The sequence below is a fragment of the Cephus cinctus genome, unplaced genomic scaffold (assembly GCF_000341935.2).
Source record: "Cephus cinctus unplaced genomic scaffold, Ccin1 Ccin1_scaffold3202, whole genome shotgun sequence".
NCBI classification, from domain to species: Eukaryota; Metazoa; Arthropoda; class Insecta; order Hymenoptera; family Cephidae; genus Cephus; species Cephus cinctus.
In genome coordinates, this window is record NW_014334501.1 from 105066 (window position 1) to 125890 (window position 20825).

The window sequence follows — 20825 nt, forward strand, 5'->3', positions numbered from 1 at the left end:
GGGAAAAAGGGGGGGGGGGGGGGGGGGGGGGGGGGAGCGCCAACGACAAAGTGCCAACTACGATTATAACCTGTAACAGCTTATAAGACCTTCGTGTCTCTTATCTGTCGACGGAGGAGCGACGTGTACGAGGACAAGGAATACCCGGATACATCATTCGTGCAGAAACCAAGCCCCCTTTGGTCACGAAGGACTTTTTGTCTGGCTGGGAGTAACGGGATGATCTGGTCAGACACGTGCGCAGGATGACGCAACTATACCTCATGGTCCAGGTATCCTTGTTCTTGGGGGAGGAAGTGTAGCGGAAGGCACGGGAAGGGACAGGACAGAGAGACAACAGTGAGAGGAGGACCTAAGGGACTGCGCAGGAAGTCACGTCTCTTCGGGCGCAGGAAGAGGAAGAAGATGAGTCCTGATTCTGAATGAACGGGAATGCACGTTCTTGGGAGGATCGGATTGAGAATTCGAATGACGACTGGGCTATGTGAATGGGTCGCTGGCTCCGTAACGCGTGAGTTATGTGGGTTTTTAATACGGGCGTGCACGCGTGGCTGACAATGAGAAAGGCTGAGCTCGTTGTCGAGAGCGGCCGAGTTGGACTCCGTGAGATCGATTTCGGCTTGATCGACGTGAAAGGTGTTTCGTGGAGGAACGAAAAACTTGGGAGTCATGGATCGACACTCGGGTCGGCTTCTTTGAAGTGACGGATGAGATAGCGGAGCATTTGCTGGGCAGCTGGGTTTTACTTTTTCGTGAAAAGGTCATTGGAAGTGAAATAAGGGAACTGAGAATGTCAGGTAATTAATCTAACGTGGGACACGATTTGATTGCTGGATACTAAATACTCGCTCGAGCGAAACGATTGGTTGCCCATAACGCACCGCAAATCTCAACGGACTCGCGCCTGTGACAGTTCGGTTAAGCTGGTAAATAATAGACTTCATCGGCGCATCGAGTAACGTGATCTGCACCCACCTACGCTTGCGGACATTGGATATTCTCTTAGGATCAATCACTGATTATCGCTAGGATTTTCCATGTGAATTGACGTAATTATTTTTCATATGGATTTTTTTATATTAATTTTATAAAGAGACCTGTTAGTTCAGTGCTCAACTTGAGATTCAGTGAATGAAAACTGAAAGTGCACGGTTCAATAGGCGAACAGATTTTCGAATCTGCGCATGGAGATAAGAAGACCTGGAGAATTTACCGGAATCGCGTCATGCGACTTCATTGACACGCTGATAGTTTTTGTTGGCTTTGAAACATCGTCGGTATTGACTAGCAATTGTCTAAGAGGTCAACCGGAAGAGGATCGGCATTTGTGACCCATCCGAAATGGCACAACCGAAGCTATGAAATCGGGATTTAATTATTGGTACATTAATAAGTGAACTTGATGAAAATATTTTTCACCGAGGACATTTAATACTAAGACTAAAGTCCGTTATCCTTTGAATTTAAAACTAGCCTTTCATTGACTTGCGTCACTTCCGGCTCACTTGTTTCTACACCTGTAGATACGTCACGCGACTCTTTTAAATTTTCGAAATTCACTTATTCCTATCTGCGTCAGGATTTTTCTAGGTACAAGGATCAGGCTCTTTCTCTCTCTCTCTCTCTCTCTTCCACTCACACTCTTACTCAGGGGTCAAATAAAGTCCAGCCTGGTATCAAGCTACGCGTTCTCCGGCAATCGTTCTGTACAATTTCTTCATTGCTCTCAAGGATGCCAATAGCACCTATAACGCCCAGCATGTGGCGATCCTCGAGAGGGTTCATTACCGAAACGAATTTGACTGCGTATAAGTCGAGGCAGTTAGGAAGAATTTCTGTGACCCGAGTCCCATGATCCCACGATTCCACGAAGAGTATCCAGAATCATGGAAAAAATTCATAAGCGTCATATCCTACTGACACGTAGGTCGGTACGAGACTAGAATTTTCAAAATCGCGTAAAGGCAGTCACGCCAGAGGACTGGTTATACGTCGACATCCGTGTACCTCGCTGATCCTGTTTTCAGAGAATTTCACTTTCCCCTCTGGACTTCCACGAAAACGAGTTGGCCGGCCATTTCGATTCTCTCCTTTTCTCTCTTCCCGCGTTTCTCTCACGTCCACGCATGTAAATTTCAATGCCGCTGGCCGACGCGATTATCGCGCTACGACGCGAAACGGAACAAGACAAGATAAAATACATATGCGAGGTCAGAGGGCATCTGCCTCGGGCCATCAGCATTGCTAATGCAAACAGTGACGTCTTTCACGCGCCGAGCGCCCTCGACCAAAAACGAATGAAGCCAACAGTAAGATTTAGGCACCGTCCAAGACGTTTGATACAGCGATGAGTTATTCAAAAAAAAAAAAAAAATGAAATGCCATCGCGTCAAGATTCCAGCAGGTGACAAGTACGGGCAGAAGAATACAGAATCCTTTCCCTGGACCAACAAGGATCTTTACGTTAACTCGCCAGTTAACCCAGGGCCACGCGCACACATGGCCAAGCACTGAAATGTCCTTCGCGTACTTTTAGCAGGAAAAGAGACGACTGCCTTTGAAATGGATGAATAACTACAAGGACCATGAAAATTTCCATTGCCTCCCAAATTCAAGAAAGGATCTCAGCCTTCTCGATTCCTTAAACCAATCTTCGTCAAGGTCGTATCTTTCTGGTGAAAATTCATTAAAACGTGAATCCTCGCGAACGCCCGGTTGAATATCGCGAAACGAGGGAGGAATGGACGAAGACGAAGGAATGGACCGACGAATTGCAGTCACTTTGTAGGAAATAATCGTCGGACCAGACGGCAAGCTCCTCTGGTATTCGAACGTCGCCGGCGACCATTGGACCATTAACGGTTGCAGTCGACAGGAAGTTATCGCCCAGTAGCATTCACCGAGTATTCCTCAAACCTGGAGAATTTCCTGAATGAAAAGGGATTCGAGCTACCAGGAGACAGACGTGTAATACGTAACGTATGGACGCGAGAAGGAAAACGCGAGAGGATTATAAATGTGATTCAATATTATTACGTGCGGTAAGTCCTACGTGCTGTATTAAATCTGTTCGTACGGAGGTGCAGTTGCAGCGCATAAAGTCGAGTATACAAAAAATTTCGCAACTGCAGAGCGAAAGTAGAAACCGTTGAGAATCACAATGGGGGATCTTACGAGAGTGACTGATCACTTGACCTATATATTTTAAACAGCATCTTTAAGGATTCGCTGAATTATTAAATATAACAAGATAAGCCCACTCAACAGTCAAAATTCGTACTACGTACGTCCTTGAAAATAAAACTGATCTGACTTACTATCGAGACTTTCATCTGTATTATTTCTGTTCCCTTTGTAAATCCTTATCGAAAGTAGCGAAATTGAGCTTCTTTAAAATTATAAATCTACTCTGGCCAAGGTTAGGGCACTAAATCATTAGTCGTTCTCGATGATGTACGAGCGCAGCAGAAGATTACACTGCCAGTACCTGGATTACCTGCTCGTCTGATTAACCCATTGCGTAACGAGAGGAACGAAGGAGCCCAGACCACGTCGCCGCCTGTGCGTTCGTCTCCCGCTTCCGCGCGCGCGTCTACGCAGTTGCGTCTGCGTGGCTCAGCACGGAATAACAGGTGTCTAATCACAGCATCTCGTCTGCCTACGACCCAAGAAGGACCATAGACGCGACGACGAGAGTCACTGACACTCCTATATTTAGTATCAATGACTCCGTTACACTTTGGACCAGATCCTCGTGACTCTGGTTCTCGGAGCTTCGAATTCCCTAGACCTTCTTTCGTTCACCCTTCGAAAATGCCTCTACGTAAATCAGAACCGAGATTGCTAGACAGCGACGGAGCAAACGAATTATTCCGACAGCCGGCCAATTACTTCATGTAGACTGTTCTTTGACCTTCGTGGTCATAAGAATATTTTTCAGATGCTTTGCACGAGTGCAAAATGATTAAGGATCGTGAGCGCACTGATAACTACTACAATGCCTTTTACAACACGACCACAAACGCAGTTGCTTATGGAAGCAGAAAGAGTGTCTATGGATTGGGTCCCATTTGATCCGGTCAAAGTGGTCGGAACGTCGAGTAGATTTTTGAAATTTTTTTTCTCTCGGCTCACTGCCGAGCATTTTCAAAAATCAATAGAAAAGACCATTGAACAATTTCGTCACTCTCGAGGAATCGCGACCGAGCTGGAAATTTGAAACGGAAGCACTTTGAGGGACACACGTAGGCACATAAGAGCACACGCACTTTCTTCGCACTGTCATCCAAACTTCCCGGTCGGATCTTCATCTTACCTCCTGGAATAAATCCTAGATAAAACCTCCGAGAGGTCCTGCTGGAGCTGAGGATGGAGACGGTGGTATCCTTATATGTTCGGCAAACGAAGAGCCAAGATCGAGTGGCTGAAAGGATGTGGCTCTTCCTCAGGTAAGGTTGACCTCGCTCGAAGGGTTCCTGGGTCAGCTGAACCTCTTGCCTCTTCTTCTTCCTTCCGCAGCCTCTGGCCCCCTTCGCACTGCTCAACTCGCTCAGTCCAAATAAGTTCAAGGAAAGCCGGTCGATCGATCGTGGATCAATTCTACGATACGAATCTATCGCAGGCTGAGGTCGACATAGGACTGCGGCTCGACTTGACTACACTCTTTCACTTGGCCGGCCAACTCGCTCGAAACCCCCACTAGCTCCACTAGGTGTGTGTAATCGGTCTTGCTGAACCGAGAACCGGGAACCGAGAATCGTGGAACCGTGGCACCGTGGAACCGTCTCGGAACGCGCCGTTCTCGTCACGCTGCAACGTTCTTATCGAAGGAGATCGCACTTGCTCGATTAGCATCTAACCGCAAAGACGAGGAGGGAGCTCGGAATACTCGAATTTCTGCAATAGGAATTTCCAGAGTAGTAAACACTCTGATCGATCGTCTCGCAATTACTCGATGAAAACACAATTAGTCTGTATAAAATTACACGCTAGAGCGGTTGAGATCTATAGGACCTCCACCCATGGAATTGTCCGTTTTAGTCTGTTATCTTTTTTTCATCGGGAATATGATCTCGGCAAACCGTAAAATCACTGCCGACCCGTCACGTCCGTCTAAGCGTTCCTAAACGCACGTGGCGTCCAGATCGATTTTAGAAGAGCAAAGGACTCTTGCCTCTCGGAAGGAGTGATCCTGTCTCGGCAGTGGTTCTCAATGCTCGGAGAATCCCGATATCCGCAATCCGTGCGAGTGAAATTGAAACGAGCAAAAAGCGCTTTGGTTATCGAAGGCTAAATAGTATCGCGCGATTCGTTTGCATTTTTCGACCTAGAAAACGACTCGGCTTGTGCACTGCTTGAAACACAACGAGTGGCTGGATTTATTAGCTCAGGCTGAAAAATATCCTCGTAACTCGGCTAGAAATGAGTTTCGTACTTTTTGTGCCAACGTGCTTCGTGCGATCGATACGTGGACGAGGAAGAGACCAATTAAAAATAGTAAAAAGAGAATTTTCTAATCGCGCGAGGGAATTCGAAAGTTCGTTAAGAATTACATAGGCGTGTGGACCGTGGGGACGTTGTGGATGATTCGATGTCGAACGAGGGTGCCAAGCTCTTCCAGGAGCGGATCTCAATGTGAAGGCCCCTTTACCCGTTATGTCTTAGAGAGGAGCACTTAGGTAGACCGTAACTCTATAACATAAGCGTGCCAGTTGGTGGTAAATTTGCGGATGCGTGCAATTGGCATCGCCTGTGTCCTGCGTCCAACTCTATATATACCTATATCAACCAACCAATCGGCAGCTATGAAGCAGTTAACTTAATATAGACACACTTTAAATGTATGCCATCGACGACCTCGAGGCCTTCCTAGGTCAGTGCTAATTCGCAGGATTCCAAATGGCAGTCCGATTTCGCTCAAAAATCAAATCCAACTTTGACACCCATTGGACTCTACAGTCTTTCACTCTCGGTTGCATAATAACAGAACCAATTGCTCGGCAGCTCCTCTCTTGTTTACCTTTTCTTTTTTTCCGAATTCTAATTCACACATCCCGAGAATGACGATTTGTAACGAGTGAAGAACCCCGGCTGGACCAAGGCCGAGAGACTGAATATTCTAGCTCTTAAAATACATATTATTTACGAATGAACGACGCACATACGTTCACAATGATGATCTTTTTTTGTCTTTTTCATAAAGCGGTGCAAGGTCCAACCGACGTCATAGTTCACTTCGTTGTTCTCAATAGCGAGAAATACTTATGACAGCTACTTATCATTCTCCGAACCTCCAGGAAAGATGATCCTCAGCGTCGATTAAACGAACGACGATAATCACGAGAAACGTGTGAGACTTTTGTACGTTGACGCGTCAGACCGACTGGTAGATACAGCACGTGTGCTGGATTAACGGCAAACTGCGTGACTGCGCTCGGTTGCATTTGTCGCTGGACATTGGCGGTTCCGCATTCGCCTCTGCAACTGGAACGAGAGCGAGTCAGGTTGCCTTTAGTCGCGAATGAGCATTTACCAAAAATGGCTAAACGGATAATTGGCGGTTTGCGGCCAAAACGGTTTATCGGGAACATCGGGTTAAGGAGGCTGCGAGAAGACGACATCAGAGAAATCTTATGATTCTGATAAACAGTTGCGCTGCTGTTGAGAGAGGCTGTGGCGGCTCCAGTCTTGATAAGAACCGCCTGCCAAGACCCTAAAGCCTAAGGTTAAGGCAGCCGGTGACGTAAGTCAGCAAGGTGCGTCGTACGATGTCCTCTTAAGGACTCAATCGATGGACTTGACCTGCCCACGGCGATTCGGCTGAAGCGGAGATCGAATTTTAAGGTTCGGAAGGCAGAAGAGAGAGAGAGAGAGAGAGAGAGAGAGAGAGAGAGAGAGAGAGAGAGAGAGAGAGAGAGAGAGATGACGACTTGCTGACGATCTCTATAGAATTAGAGGCGTCTCTCCCGGGACTCTGACCCACTTTAATTACCTAAATAAATGGTCCGAGACCAGTGGACTTCCTGACGGATGATGTCCTGTGTGAACTGTGTACTTTGCCACAAGACCAGAAGCGAACCGTGCTGCTCTGCCACTCGATTACTTGTATCAATAACTTTTGAAAATTTCTCCAGAGCATCCGGACCCACATCGAGTCGTTGGTAAACGATAAGAGACTTCAGAATGTCTGAAGGATGCTGTTTGCTATCACAAATACATTTCTTTAATGAGTCCAAAATTTGATATCTGTTAATCCAAAATAACATAGAAAGCAGCAGAGAAGAAGGAATGGAATCCCGTGACGCAAGAAATACAAAATTGTAAACTCCTACGAACTTCTTGACGTGTATCGATACGTAGTTTTTCCCTAGGATTCCCCTGTCTTACCTGTTCAGCTGAGAATTAATGACTTCACGGTGAACGAGAAAGAAATCTTTTTTTGCTGTTGTAAAAACTGACGCCACTTTAGAATTTAGAGGCTTCACCTCCGGTATCTATTGATAATGGATTACCAGATAAGGCGATAAGCGATATCTCTCCGATTAACGATCGGCAGTTTGCGTCACGCAATCGCTGACTGTCAGGTTTGCCCAGTACTCTTTTTAATCGTTAATGGAATTCGCTGGAGATGGCTCCCCCCTCTCTGGCTCTCTCTCTCTCTCTCTCTCTCTCTCTCTCTCTCGCACCAAAGTACTTACGTCATTCCCTGCCATATATCTCTTTTTCTCTCTCTCGCTCTCCTTGACTGACAAAGTCGACTCCTCTCATTGCCCAATTGTTGTGTCGCTTTTACGAAACATATCGCGTAAATAATTCGCGTCTGCTTCGACTGCGCCGAACTTCCTCGGCTCATTGAAATAAACGGCTGATCAAGTGGTGCGCGTCAAAGTATTACGTTACAGATTACAGTTGGACGTTACACCCACGAAGTGGGAATGCCAATGGCAATGTTAATGTTAATGGAGTAACTTCCCGGACATGACGAATTTCACGAACAATCGTCAGCTGACAATGACATTGCTGCCGTCGCTGCCGTCGCCGCCGTCGGACGTCGACTAATTTTTTACGTTTCAAAACTGATAGGAAAACCTTGATAAGTCCTCGAGGTGAATTCTCTGTGCCATCTCGACTGCTGGACTCTTCTTTTCAATCGAATCGCTGCGTGTAACAATTGAAAAAGAAATTCGACGAGTCCAAGTGGAAAACATGCAATGCCACTAACAATAAGAGTAACATCGCAGAATCAGGGAATCCTTACGCAGCGACCATGTAAATTTACCGACAAACAATTAGTATGCAAAAGCGAAATAATCATTTCCCGCACAAGGTCACGTACGCTCTCTCTCTCTCTTTTCTCGATCGATCGATCCAGTAAACTTGGGTGTTCCGGCAAATCTTTCTATTAATAGGAAACTGTCGTGGAATCGCACTTTCTATTCTCACTGGGACAGAGTCCACGAGTCTAGTATCCTAAAGTTCCATCTGGACGCTCGAGCGTCTCGCGTCGCTTTTACTTTTATTTATAAAGCACCGACTATCCCAGCTAACTCTCTTTGCTCTCTCTGTCCGACTATTAATAAAGGAGAGAAGACAATGCTCTGACCCGTCCCGAATGTTAAACTCGGTATCTGGAACACTGAAAAATTTCAAGGTAAACTCGAGCACGACCCATTCAAAGCACGTAAGTCTAAATAAATGGTTGCAGAAACCTTTTTATAAAAATTATTCTAGGCCTGCTAGTAATCCTAAATTCTATTGAATTACATTGTTGCGCCACGTCTACCACTACGTGATCCCGAGACGCTTATCACGCGTTTTCGATCGACTCAATGAAAAGCTAAAAAAAAAGCAGCCAGAAAAACATAAATATATGCGGCATCAGCAGCCGAGTTCAAGATCACAGCCCCGCACGGAAAAAGTGTTACAAGGTAAGTAACAAGTTAGAAACTTCTTTCTCTGAGCCGCGAGCAATAATTAGCTCCCGTTGCGTAAAGCAACGTAATTACATTTTCAGGCCGTTATTAACGGACGATAAGTTACGTCGCTACGCGTATATATGCATACTGGCTACGATACGCCGTAGCCTAGTGTACATCTCATAGTAAACAACGCACTCTAGAAATCCGTGCTGCGTTCACAAGTGGCGGCGTGACGCGCTGGCGACGATTCGCGTCGCAGGAATAATCACTCGCGTGCGAGGCGCGATTCGCGCTTTGGAAAGGAGCACGAATGAATGTGCAGGTAGAGGATGCGAATTAACGAGGCAGGTGACGCGCGTCTTGGGACGCAAGTAACGTAATGAGTTACGTCGGCGGGGAGCAGGAATCCCGGCCGAATTAGCATTTATATCGCGACAACGACGAATCGCCACTCGCGATGCCAGCAGAATTTCAGCTGCTAACTAGTCGACGCGCGATCGACCGAGGAATCTCGTGTAAACTCACAATGGCCACGGTGGCTCATGATCCTGGACCCGTGAGACTCTCTCATGGAGGTAATGGCTGAGCGATTGCAGTCTTGTCGTTTCTTGGAAACATAAACGACTCTTGTATATATAGGCATACGAGTATCGGATACAGGCTGGTACGTTGGTTGCGCCAAGAATTTTCTACTTCCGATTTCTTCCTTTTATATCCGGTGAGACGGTTTTACTCCATTTACAACTTTTTTTTTCTTTTTTTCTTTTTTTTTTCTTCTTATCTATGGATTATTCATTTATCTATGTAGTCTTTGGATGTCGATCTTGTGTATTTCTGTACCTGGTATTAGGGCCACGACTGTACCATTTAAGGAGGCTGTCGAGAATGAGATCTCTGTTTTCATGTATTACGCATTGACACCTCTCCTTAGAAAGTGATTGTTACGTCACGCGCATGCGTGTCTCGGTGCGTGGTGTGAAAGATTACGTATCCAGAAGAGTGGGTGCACGTGACTTTTTTTCTCTCTCGTAAACCGCATGCTTCGATTATGGAGACTGGCTGTAAAGATTTTCTGTAAGACTGGAGAGATATCTACGATGGGGAACGATCCGTTCCAGTCGTTCTTGAGAATGCTGCATTTTTACGTGGGACTGGGATTTCAGTTTTTGTGAAGTAATCGTGCAGGGACACGAGACGGAGTTTGGAAGTTAAGAGATGGAAGGCATATTTTTATATGACGAATTTCATTAAAGAAATTGAGTAAAGACAAGGTAAACGTAATCAACCTACTAGGATAACGAAAAAAGCATTGTCTGACAGATTGCACGTAATGAATTTTCAAACGAGCCTTTAGGTCCAACCTACGCGTTTAACTTTGAGGAATGTAGAATTTTAGTTGAAAAAATGAAAAAAAAATTAATTTTAATTAATCGCGTGTGTCGGGCTATTACGTAATATTATGTAATATTATAGGTATTACAATATGACAGTTTACGAGCTGCGGGAGGTGCATCGTTGCACTGCCAAGAAGCCGGTCATTACCTTCCTCTATCTCCTCGTCACTCTCGGGCGCAATAACTTTCCTTTTATAAGTTATTACCAGGAGCGTCCCGGCGCTTTGCTTCTTGCTGGAAAATGCAAGTTTAAAGCCTTTAAATTCCTCGCGGCTTCCTAACTTGCTGGATACGCGTTCCAGGCTGAATTTAGATGTTCAAATATCTCATAGCTGTTTTCCATACGTTTTTCGGTATTTCGTACTGGATTTGGATAAGAAAAAAAAAAATCTAAAAAACCTCCTTTTCCTTACATACACACGTACTGTAGTTGTATTCTTGAATCGAGTGAGCAAGTAGTTCAGGGAATCGAATTGACTTGACAATTCGAGTAGATGACATATTTTTCTACGAGCAAGAGTCCACGGCGATAACGGCGACGCAAATAACCGTCACCTTATCTGATAAGAGACTCGTGATATCACGTACAAATTTGATAAATTTTCTTTATTACTGAAGAAATGTGACGGTACCGTTGAAACATTACGTAAAGGAATGATAGAATATAAAGGTTCGTGGACCGACGCGAATTCGATCTACAATTATTTCACTACAGGGATGACGTATATACAGATACACGTGCTGTAGCTATCTGTATTCTATTAATACTATCCATCTTTGTGGATATCTTATACGTGAGATCGAGTATGCATCAGAAGGTAATGAACTGTTCTGGCTCTGAAACAAAAATGACTCAGGGACGCAATCAACTATCTTTTTGACATTGATAATAAATCCCATAATCTTTCTACTGAACTTTCGAGCGTTTCACGTAAGATCCTCAGTGGTAAATTCTTATCATGCAGTTATCAATGAAATTCATGAATTCCGGTAAACAACTTACTCACCAGACTCCGCTGCTGCCGCTGCTACTCCTGGAACGTCTTCTGGCTGACTTCGTTCTAGACGCACCCTTAGTCACTATCTAAGTACAACAAATCAGAGTGCTTTGTAAATAGATGCTCGGCAATTCGAGGCACGAGAAAAAAGAAATAATCAACCGCTATCATTAACACGGTACCGTGAAGCATGCGTGGAGATTCGACTCATTGATACAGTATACTCAGGATTTTACATGGTCAGTCATTTCTTTAAATCAATAAGTGATTTGTCATTTGATTAATTTTTTCGAGATCGATAAATTCTTTATCAATTTTTTAAAAAATTTTGACGTATTTTGATTTCTTGATAATTCATTATCGCGTTACCTTGCAACGATTTCTCATGAAATTAAGTATTTTTAATAAAATTTTTATAAAATAAATTGCAAGCATCTAAAATTATTTTACTAATTTAATAAATTTAATAATTTTCATTCAGTGTTATCATTATCATTTTATCGAATGTTCAGTATACCGATCGAACAGGCATCACGAAGCAGTTCGATTATCTGAAAGCAGATGACAGTCTGTCAAATATTGAATTGCATTACAGATACCTGACTTTTCAGCTATCGCTAACAGTCTCGGCAACGCTCAATAGTTTTTTAAAGTCGGTGAACTCAAATTTTGATACATTTAATTTTTCTTAAATTTTGTCAATGCCCGAATGAGAAGAAAGGACCTGACACAATTTTAAGCCTGAAAGTTCAGCCCACCAGGTACAATATCGACAGCGCACTCCAATTCGGAGAACATCACTAGAGGCTGGTAGAAGATGGCAGCACAACGACGACCTGTTACCTGAACTACCTGAATGCGTGATCCCCCCTTCGACAGCATACTCGACCCTGAGGGGCCCAGTGGCCCCACTCCTGCAGGTTTTGTAGTACGTAGCTTCAGAAATTCCAAGAGCTCGCTGCGCTACGCGTACCACCACGACTACGACTACAAGAACTCCGAGGAACATTCAAGAATAAATAACCTGTCATTCACTAGGGACTAAATTACAGGACCACAGGAGAGGAGGAGGTAAGTCCCCAAATATTACAAGTTTACTACCGTCGCCATTATGACAATCGAGAATCGAAAGCATATTCCGGGTCTGTTAATCGGTAAAATCGTCCGCGGTCTCTTCGGTCGAAATGGCTGCTCCGCTTCACTGGATTCCATACGAACAGACAGCGACTCCTCACGACTCTCGAAATTCAATTGTCGCGAATCGTTGAATATGTTTATTTACCTGTATTAAAAAATGCACGTAAATTTTATGAAAAAAAAAAAAAAAAAAGAAAACAATTTCTCGATTACCGTCTTACCAGTGAATACCAGTGATTTCCTTGAAATCTCCAAAAGTGTCATCGATTTCGTAATGCTCGTGAGTCTTTGCACGTAGACTTTGAAAATGGAATATTAACGGGGATTCGGGAATTTCTTAACGTCCTGTAGGAATCTGAATAATCTCTGAGCTATCGGATTCTTCGGTGGGTGGCCGTGGATGTTGACAGTTTACACTAGATGCCGACCGAGCGCCTCACGATACTCCTGAACATCGCGATCCTCGTACAAAAATCGTCATCGAATTTATGACGTCATATCCGGACTTACTCGACCAATGTACACAGCTTTGTATAATTTCCCTCTGAGTGCCACTTGATTCTTGTAATTTGCTCCGAAACTGATCGCTGTGCGTTTCGCTAGGATTCTTCCTGTTTCCGATCCTAGATACATGTACATATTTAGGCACAGACGTATTCATGGTCAAGGCGTCGCGACGCAGACGCAGCCTCTTCGAAACGTGTTGAGTCATTTTCATCGTGGCTCCATTTCGAGTAGGGTATAAAATTGAGCAAAAAGTGCATTCTATATTTAGCCTTGATTGTTGCCTTTTAGATTTCACTAAGTTTTCCGCATTCCGCGTTGAGCGCAGGTAGAGCGGAGAATGTCACGTGAAGAAAATGGTTATAGAAGTACCTGCTGAAAGCCATTACGTAGGTGAGGTTTAGTTATCGATAACGGTACGATAAAAGCTAGGTACACGTACGCATTGACAAGATAGTCTAGAAAAACGAGTGTCAGAAGGCAGCCTAAGAAGGAGAATTTAGAGGCTGGAAATTATGTAAAAAAAAAAGGTGGGGAACAAACGAGGTCTAAGAAATCGTTAAGCATTGAAGCGTCACGTCGACTAGTCATTGTTGCGAAATTTTTTGAAAAATTAAATAATTTTCATGCTAGCCTAATTATTATCAAAATTATTTAAGTGTACGGACCATATGGAGGTTCTATCGACGTAACATCGTACATCTAAGAATGTTGATCGTAGCCCAGAAGCAGTCAGTGATTCAATATCAAAAAATTAAATAAGAAACGCGTGTATGTTTCAGCCAAGGGATTCTTATTCCCCGAGTAAATATATTTTCCTGAAAAATTAACGAGCGACAATCCTTTGCGCATTCCGCGAGAGAGGAGGAAAGTGCAGCCACCTTAAGAGCAATGGCGATCGGAGACGAAACAAACATACTTTTGTACGCGCGAAGCAAATATAGTGATAAGGCTGATGATAAAACCCTGTGCCCGATATCTTTGTGATAATGGAGTTGATACCGCTTTAGTAAAGGCAATCTGAAGCGGATAGAATCGTTGCCTGGTAAAAGCCTAACGAGCGAAATTTGGCAAATTCACCAGAACGATTGGCAAGGATATTTTTAAATTTTGACAGTAACGAGAAATACATTACAGCGGGCAGCAAAGACTGCATTCGGATGGACAGCTTTGAATTGCGAAATTGCGAGAACCGAAATCATTGACACCGGTATAGCGGTGACTGTCGCAAATTGCGACATCACCGTTCATTTTTGCAAGGTTGTCACCCGAGTGGTGCAGTGCTGCGGCTTAAAGGTGTGCACCACACCACGAATCAATTGGTCTTTGTCGCACGAACGACGCGCGAAACTGCGTAATGTCATTCGATAGTAAAAGTTCATTTAGCACTTGCTAATAAAAAAATTAAATTGGATAATAACGTTTTGAATGAAATTTACGAGCGATTAGCAAGTTTTATTTAAACGCTTTACACCGATGAGGAAATATGGTCTATGAGTTGAGACATTTTTTAGAAGGCATTGTCAGGGTTTACGGTCCCCGTGAGGCCCTTTGCTTATTTGATCCCATGAGGGATGAGCATGGGACCACCTGCTTAGTTCACAGGTAACTTTACCTGGGTTGCCCTGGAGCAGAAAAATTGTACGGAGGAACAAAGGGCCCGTCAGGCCCAGCTGGTACTCGTACCTTCCGTACGTTCTATAGGCTCTTCGAGAATACAAGTACCTGCGGAGACTCTGGGGCTGCTGTGTATTTCTTGTTCTTCATCGAAATGCCTATTTTACCAAAATTCCAATCCTACCGCATTGTAATCCTAGTATTGGAAATGGGTCGGTAGAGACCCAAGGTACAGCGAACCCACGTCCCTTTGTAATCGTCCCATCAACTTTCTCGTCTCGTTCCACCATCGGATAAAATCTCCAAATAGACTTTCTGTATTCATATCGAATAAACGAGATTACCAACCTAACAACCTAAGAACGTAACAAAGCAACCTTGCCTGGAACCGTAATGATAATAAAAATCAGTCGCGTCGAACAATAAAAATCGGCGATTTATCGTTCTATGGGTCATCAACTTACGTATAGTGCTTATACCAATAAGGAATACTAATGCAGTATCGGACATATATTAAACACGGTATATCACTTAGAAGAATTCTTCCTGATTAAAGCTGTCATTCAATATTAATTTCAATACAGCTACATCAAAAAGACGATGCATAACACGCGTTCAAAATGATGCGTTATCTCGAGATCGTTGATAATAATAATCTCCGGCTAGAGGATACATTAAAGAGCAAATCATGGCAACTATTTCGTCTCTCGATTATTCGCAAAAAAATGTTATCGCCGTAGGCGAAGATCGGCCAGGTTCAGGATTGTCGCACGAAGTACTTCTAGATAGTGCACAAAGAACATGACGATTCGCAAAAGTAACCAAAGTTCGCGAACGGCTGATGTTTCCATGCAAAATGCCAAGAGCAAAGTATAATGTGTCTCATTGTTATCAGTAAGTACTGAGGACTCGAAGATTCTCAGGTGACTACTGCGTAATGTCTACCGTCTGAGCTGTAAATTGTAATGAAAACCATGTCGCTACATGCAGGCAGGCCTGAGCTATGCTAGTGGAGGGGATTGCATATCTGCTTGAAGAGTGACGTTCGATATTTTTCTATCTGACCCACATTCCACAAAGATCCTAGAGCTATTCAATATATATACCATAAAAGATATACTGGATGCTGGAAAACCGCTGGTGTCTCTGAATCACGTGATAACGCATGATTGGCTGATTAGGAAGAAAAATGTTTTTAGAATTGTTTGAGAGCCATAAATGGACGCCATTCGAAAGATGTGAAAACCCCTCTTGATAAGGTAGTTTAATAGTGGCGTCGATTTACGGAACAACGAGTCATCTGCGCCGATAACGATCCTGATAAAAGGCGCAGACACATGCTCAAAGTTCAAACCCAATACGCACACGCACTCAGGATCTGTTGCTACGCGAAAGAGGCGTGGATCGTGCTAATCGATTCTTTCACGCGTCAGAACAACACTATTCGGATAAGCCATTACTTTTCTTGCGTGTGATTCTGCCTTTTCTATCTATACGTTTTTCGTAATCGTCCTCACGGTACAATATCCAGGTAAATCTGTTCTTTGCTATTCGGCGGTGTATGTCGAGTGTTTGTGTTTATCTCAATGATCAAAAGTCCCAAGTGCTATAGTTGCATTCGCCCCCCCTCCCGCCCCGCCCCCCTAACAACCTTTTACTGCGCGTGTAATCTCTCGCCCGTTTCACGGATGCTGCGAGCCGAGCGCAGACGCACGATTGACGCTGTCCAATCAGTGAAGAGTCCCAGGGTCCGTGAAGGGGAGACTTCCTAAATACTAAACTATGTCGATGCTCGACTGTCACTATCTAGTACATCAGGCCCAAAAAAAACTGAGAGCCTGTGTTGAAGGCGTTTCTTCTGGAGATCATCGATAATTATTTCTTTAACGGACTGTACTTTTTAAATTTTCTACATTTGACAAGGTCCATAAGTTGGATGCGTAATTCGTGTTTTGTAAAATTTCATATCTTATGTGTTTTATAAATCGCTTAAGAGTTCCTGATTGGATTGCTTTTCTTTTTTTTTTTTAGAGCAAGATACACGATGAAGGGAAAAGCAGCTTTGCTGCTGGCGATTTATTTGGCGACTGCAGTATCCGCTGGTACTACTACAGTCGACCCACCAGAGTTCCATGAGTCATCTTCTGGACCACTAGGTCCACCCGAGCTACCGCCGAAGGAGTTCCTCCCAATTGATTCTGATCCATCATCTACGAGTTCTTCGATCGAAATTTTTCATTCAAGTAATGAGGAACAGAATGTACTCGTGCCCTCAAAGGTGCCAGTGGATGCTTCCGGATATTCAGAAAGTCCAAAACTGTCAGAAGCTCAAGGACCAAACGTTGGTTCCGCATATCGAAAAACTCGACCGCCGCCAGCTGTGCCATCTAAACCAGAGTTAACCAGCTCTAGCTTTGACTTCGAGCATATTGCTTTGCCATACCTGAGTCCCAAGGATAATCTTCTGCAGGAGATTCGCTCCCTGGAGGAGCAGACCACCAATCAAAAGGTTGGTACCTCGTTGTAAAAATAATATCAGACTCCGAGGCGTTGGTCCATGTTAAATAAACGTCCGATTTGTCTTGTTAGATTCAGGAAGAATTGGGTAAGGCCATCAAAGCCGAGGCCCTGAAGTATCCAATTTACGAAAACTCCAGTACGATGGAAAGTAATGCTCTGAAGAAGCTCCTCGAGGAGGAGGATGTCTACAACAACGACCTCGAAGAAGACGAGGAAGACGAAGACGACGATGATGATGAATACGACGACGACGACGACGTGGACGACGATATTGACGAAGAAGACATGACGAATTGTCCCCAGTATTGTAGGTGCGACGGACAATATGCTGCAGCTACAAAAGCCAGGTATGAAAATCTTATCAGGTGATCGCGATTCACCTCTTTGGACAAATAATCCAAACGAACTCGACACTATACGCGTTTATCAGATTATTTTCGAGAAAAAAAAAAAAAAAAAAAAAAAAAAAAAAAAAAAAAAAAAAAAAAAAAAAAAAAAAAAAAAAAAAAAAAATTTTCGTGTCACTATCTCATGTTGTATTCTAGATGCTCCAAGCTCACGGACGAACAAACGTTTACTGGTGAAATAGCTCATCTGATAATCGAAAATGCTGGTGACATCCGACTGGCAGATCACGCCCTACGTGCTCGCGGACTTAAGCACGTGGAATCAATAACGATCGTGGACACCAGAATTTCCGAATTGAATCGCACCGCCTTCGACGGAATTCCATTCCTGTTTGCAGTGAATCTCACCAGGAACGGTCTGATCAGGGTTCATCCGGATACCTTTCGGAACAATAGTCAACTCAGTTTACTGACTATTTCCGGAAATCCAATTCAGTATCCTCAGATGAGAGGAAACGTCGGCAGATTCCTCTTAGACGCACCGTCTGTCACTGAATTTGACTTTTCGAACAATGGAATCGGCCGCCTTCCGGCATATGCTTTTTTAAAAATGCCTAGTCTCACCTACATTAATCTCAGTGGAAACAAGCTCAAGAGCGTCGAAAAGGCTCATTTCAGTTCTCTTCAGTCGCTGGTTGAACTTGATCTCTCGGAGAATCAGATCAGCGGATTTCCAATGGATATTTTCAACAATAAGGGTCTCTATACTCTTCGTGTTTCAGGTAGACAAGAATATTTAAACTATAAGTACCGGTTATTATTACCGAATAATTTTGTAAAAATTTAAATTTTGAACTCTTTGCACAGGAAACAGTCTGTCCACTTTGGCGGTCATCAGGGCTTCCAAACTGACGAGTCTACATGCATCCCGCAATAAGATCAAGATCATAGCCAAGGATGACCTCATGTTCCTTCCTTCCTTGGACGAGTTAATACTGTCATCGAACGGCTTGAAAAGAATTCATCCGCACGCGTTCTCTGGTCTCAATCAGCTTACCAAATTAGATATCAGTGACAACAAAATCACATCATTGACGGAGCAGCACTTCAAGTCCAATTCCAGACTTCAGATCTTGCTGATGAATGACAATCCAGGTCTAGAAACGCTGCCCGTCTTTAAGACTGAAAATCAGGAGTATGAAACTTTCAGGTACATTACATTTCAAATTAACCGGCTGGCGAAGCAATAGCATCTTAATTTTAAATTCAAAATATTGACAGTGTCTACCGCCTGGAGTGTGCTGGTTGCGGATTGTCCTATCTCGAAAAAGATACTTTCAATGCCATGCCTGCTATAACGTCGCTGAATTTGTCGAGAAACCGCTTGGCCAGGCTTCCCGAGGGACTCCTGAGCCAGCTGTCCTCCCTTCGCGAATTCGATCTGTCTAACAACATGTTGGAGACACTGGAAAAAAACATGTTCCAAGGTGCTATGACCTTGACCAAGTTGAATCTCGCTGGAAATCCTCTGGTGACCCTGCAGGTCACACCATTCTTTTGGACGCCCAATTTATCCAGACTGGACGTCAGTCGCTGTTCCTTGGAGCGAGTCTGGAGCGAAGCAAGAAAGCCCCTCGAGAGCCTCAGGTATAATTAACATGGAATAGAGTATTAAGAATCATTTTTCTTAAAGCTCACCTCTATTGACATTTAATTTTGTCAAAGGTTCCTGTCGGTTCGTGAAAACCACCTTCAGCGTATCACAATAGAGGAACTGAGGGCGATGCCGAAGCTATCAGGCTTGGACATTTCGCACAACCCATTGGTCTGCGACGAGGAATTTAACCAGGCTATGCAATGGCTGCTGGATCACGGGGTCACACCAACGGAGACTCTTCGTTACATCAGGAATCGTGTAAATATCGAAGACTATGCGGAAGCTCAAGCAGTCGGCCAATGGAGTGATCTTGCCAAGCTCATCTGCGACAGCCTCGACGAAGGACCACCGCCCAGACCAGTTCCGCACAGACCTAATAATCGTCCACCAGTCTCTGACATCCCGCGTGATTCTAATCTTCTGCTGGGAGGAGACGAAATCAACGATAATCAGGTATTTATTGGCTGCGCAACGTTATATTCTCCTGTTGAGATACCTCAGCTAAATGCGAATTATACATCTGCCTGCAGTTCGATTATGGCCAAGGTCAGAACGGCGAGATCGACAACGTCTGGTCATCCCAGGACCAGAAGTACGAATATTACACTGAAGCAAGTCAGCCGCTCTATAATTCTTGGTACAAAGGAACACTCTGGCCGATAGTGACTGTGATAATAGTCACCCTGGCAGTAGTCCTGCTGATAGCACACTGCGCCAGATGCCTAGCACGTCGTCATGGACGTGGTCCGGTACTCAGGGCGCCGATGATGCTTCGCCAGGGTCTGGTCGACAACAAGAACTGCGGCTTGGTGTACAAGTCACTTCAGGAGGAGATCGCCACTCCACAAATGCCCAAGAGAGGCAGCTTCTATTCCAGTAGTACTTTTCACTACGACAAGATCGTGCCAGAGAGCGTATAATTTGTTCAAAAAGCTTTTAACCTTAATAACGAAGACCATCTTCTAGAGTAGACGCAGACTTTCGGCCTGATTGTTATTCAGACACCGATAAAGAATTTTCAAACTAATTTCAAAATCGACGCTCCATGCTGTAACGAGTGACAGTCGTGCCAGCTTGCACTAATATTTCGATAACAAATTAGTAACGAATAGCCAGTTTTCGTTTAGGGTGCTCCCCTATTTGGGTGAGTACCATGTATGTATATTCGTTCATTGCATAGTATATTTGCTGCGTAAGGTATTGTGTTTGAGACAAGCAGAAGGCCAGAGATCCACTAAAAAACATGTCATGTCACATTGATAAAAAAAATACAACAAAATAATTTATACAAGTTCCAAGATTTTTAATTGAAAAAAAAATCGTAATAACGTTCGACGTAAAAGAGGCGTCTCTTACGAATTTTATCGACTTTTGCTATCTAGCAGCTGAGATATCACGAAAAAAAAATATTACTACTTAAACATGCAATACTTAAACTTTTGTTATATCTCGGTAAATAATTTTGTAATTTTACACGCACTGAGACTCATTCCGAATTTGAGAATGGGGCACCCAGTCATAGTAATATATGCAGTAAGATGCGTAATACCATAGTATAACACACTCTATGAATAGTATAATGATTAAGAGCTCGATCTGGGCCGTGCAACTGATTGGTTTATTAAGTTCGAAGGACTAACGTCGATAATTTCCCTACTTTATACTATCCACTGTACATAATATAATAATATTTTAATAAAATTCTGATTATAGCGAAGCATCAGTCCAGGTAA

At 43.8% G+C, this 20825-nt stretch overlaps 3 protein-coding genes across 8 annotated transcripts in view; 1 reads left to right on the plus strand and 2 right to left on the minus strand.

Annotated features, from left to right (window-relative positions):
* Window positions 1-11392, minus strand: part of LOC107274487 (protein windpipe) — a 17216-nt gene extending 5824 nt beyond the window's left edge. Inside the window, exon 1 of one of the 4 annotated variants that reach the window (XM_025091749.1) lies at window positions 11320-11392. The gene's annotated coding sequence lies outside the window, so the exon portion shown is untranslated. Of the gene's footprint in view, window positions 1-4315; window positions 4806-6290; window positions 6310-11319 lie in introns of those variants that run through there. The other 3 variants (XM_015753682.2, XM_015753683.2, XM_015753681.2) reach the window with 3 other exon arrangements.
* LOC112495380 lies at window positions 6496-7380 on the minus strand. The gene is made up of 2 exons (XM_025091753.1): window positions 6992-7380; window positions 6496-6819 (listed from the first exon to the last, which is right to left on the minus strand). The coding sequence occupies exons 1-2, from the start codon at window positions 7263-7265 to the stop codon at window positions 6776-6778; spliced, it is 318 nt and encodes a 105-aa protein (XP_024947521.1). The 5' UTR covers window positions 7266-7380; the 3' UTR covers window positions 6496-6775.
* Window positions 11393-12224: 832 nt separating the features above from the next.
* LOC107274485 (insulin-like growth factor-binding protein complex acid labile subunit) lies at window positions 12225-20809 on the plus strand. Of its 3 annotated transcripts, none has more exons than XM_015753677.2 (8): window positions 12225-12381; window positions 16600-17077; window positions 17158-17435; window positions 17634-18217; window positions 18303-18645; window positions 18717-19082; window positions 19161-19545; window positions 19623-20809. In XM_015753677.2, exons 2-8 carry the CDS (start codon window positions 16613-16615, stop codon window positions 20010-20012), a joined length of 2811 nt encoding a protein of 936 aa, XP_015609163.1. In that variant the 5' UTR covers window positions 12225-12381; window positions 16600-16612; the 3' UTR covers window positions 20013-20809. The 3 variants fall into 3 exon arrangements, with proteins under 3 accessions (XP_015609163.1, XP_015609164.1, XP_024947516.1); XM_015753678.2 differs by lacking the exon at window positions 12225-12381 and adding an exon at window positions 15962-16099; XM_025091748.1 differs by lacking the exon at window positions 12225-12381 and adding an exon at window positions 16471-16491.
* Window positions 20810-20825: the final 16 nt, after the last annotated feature.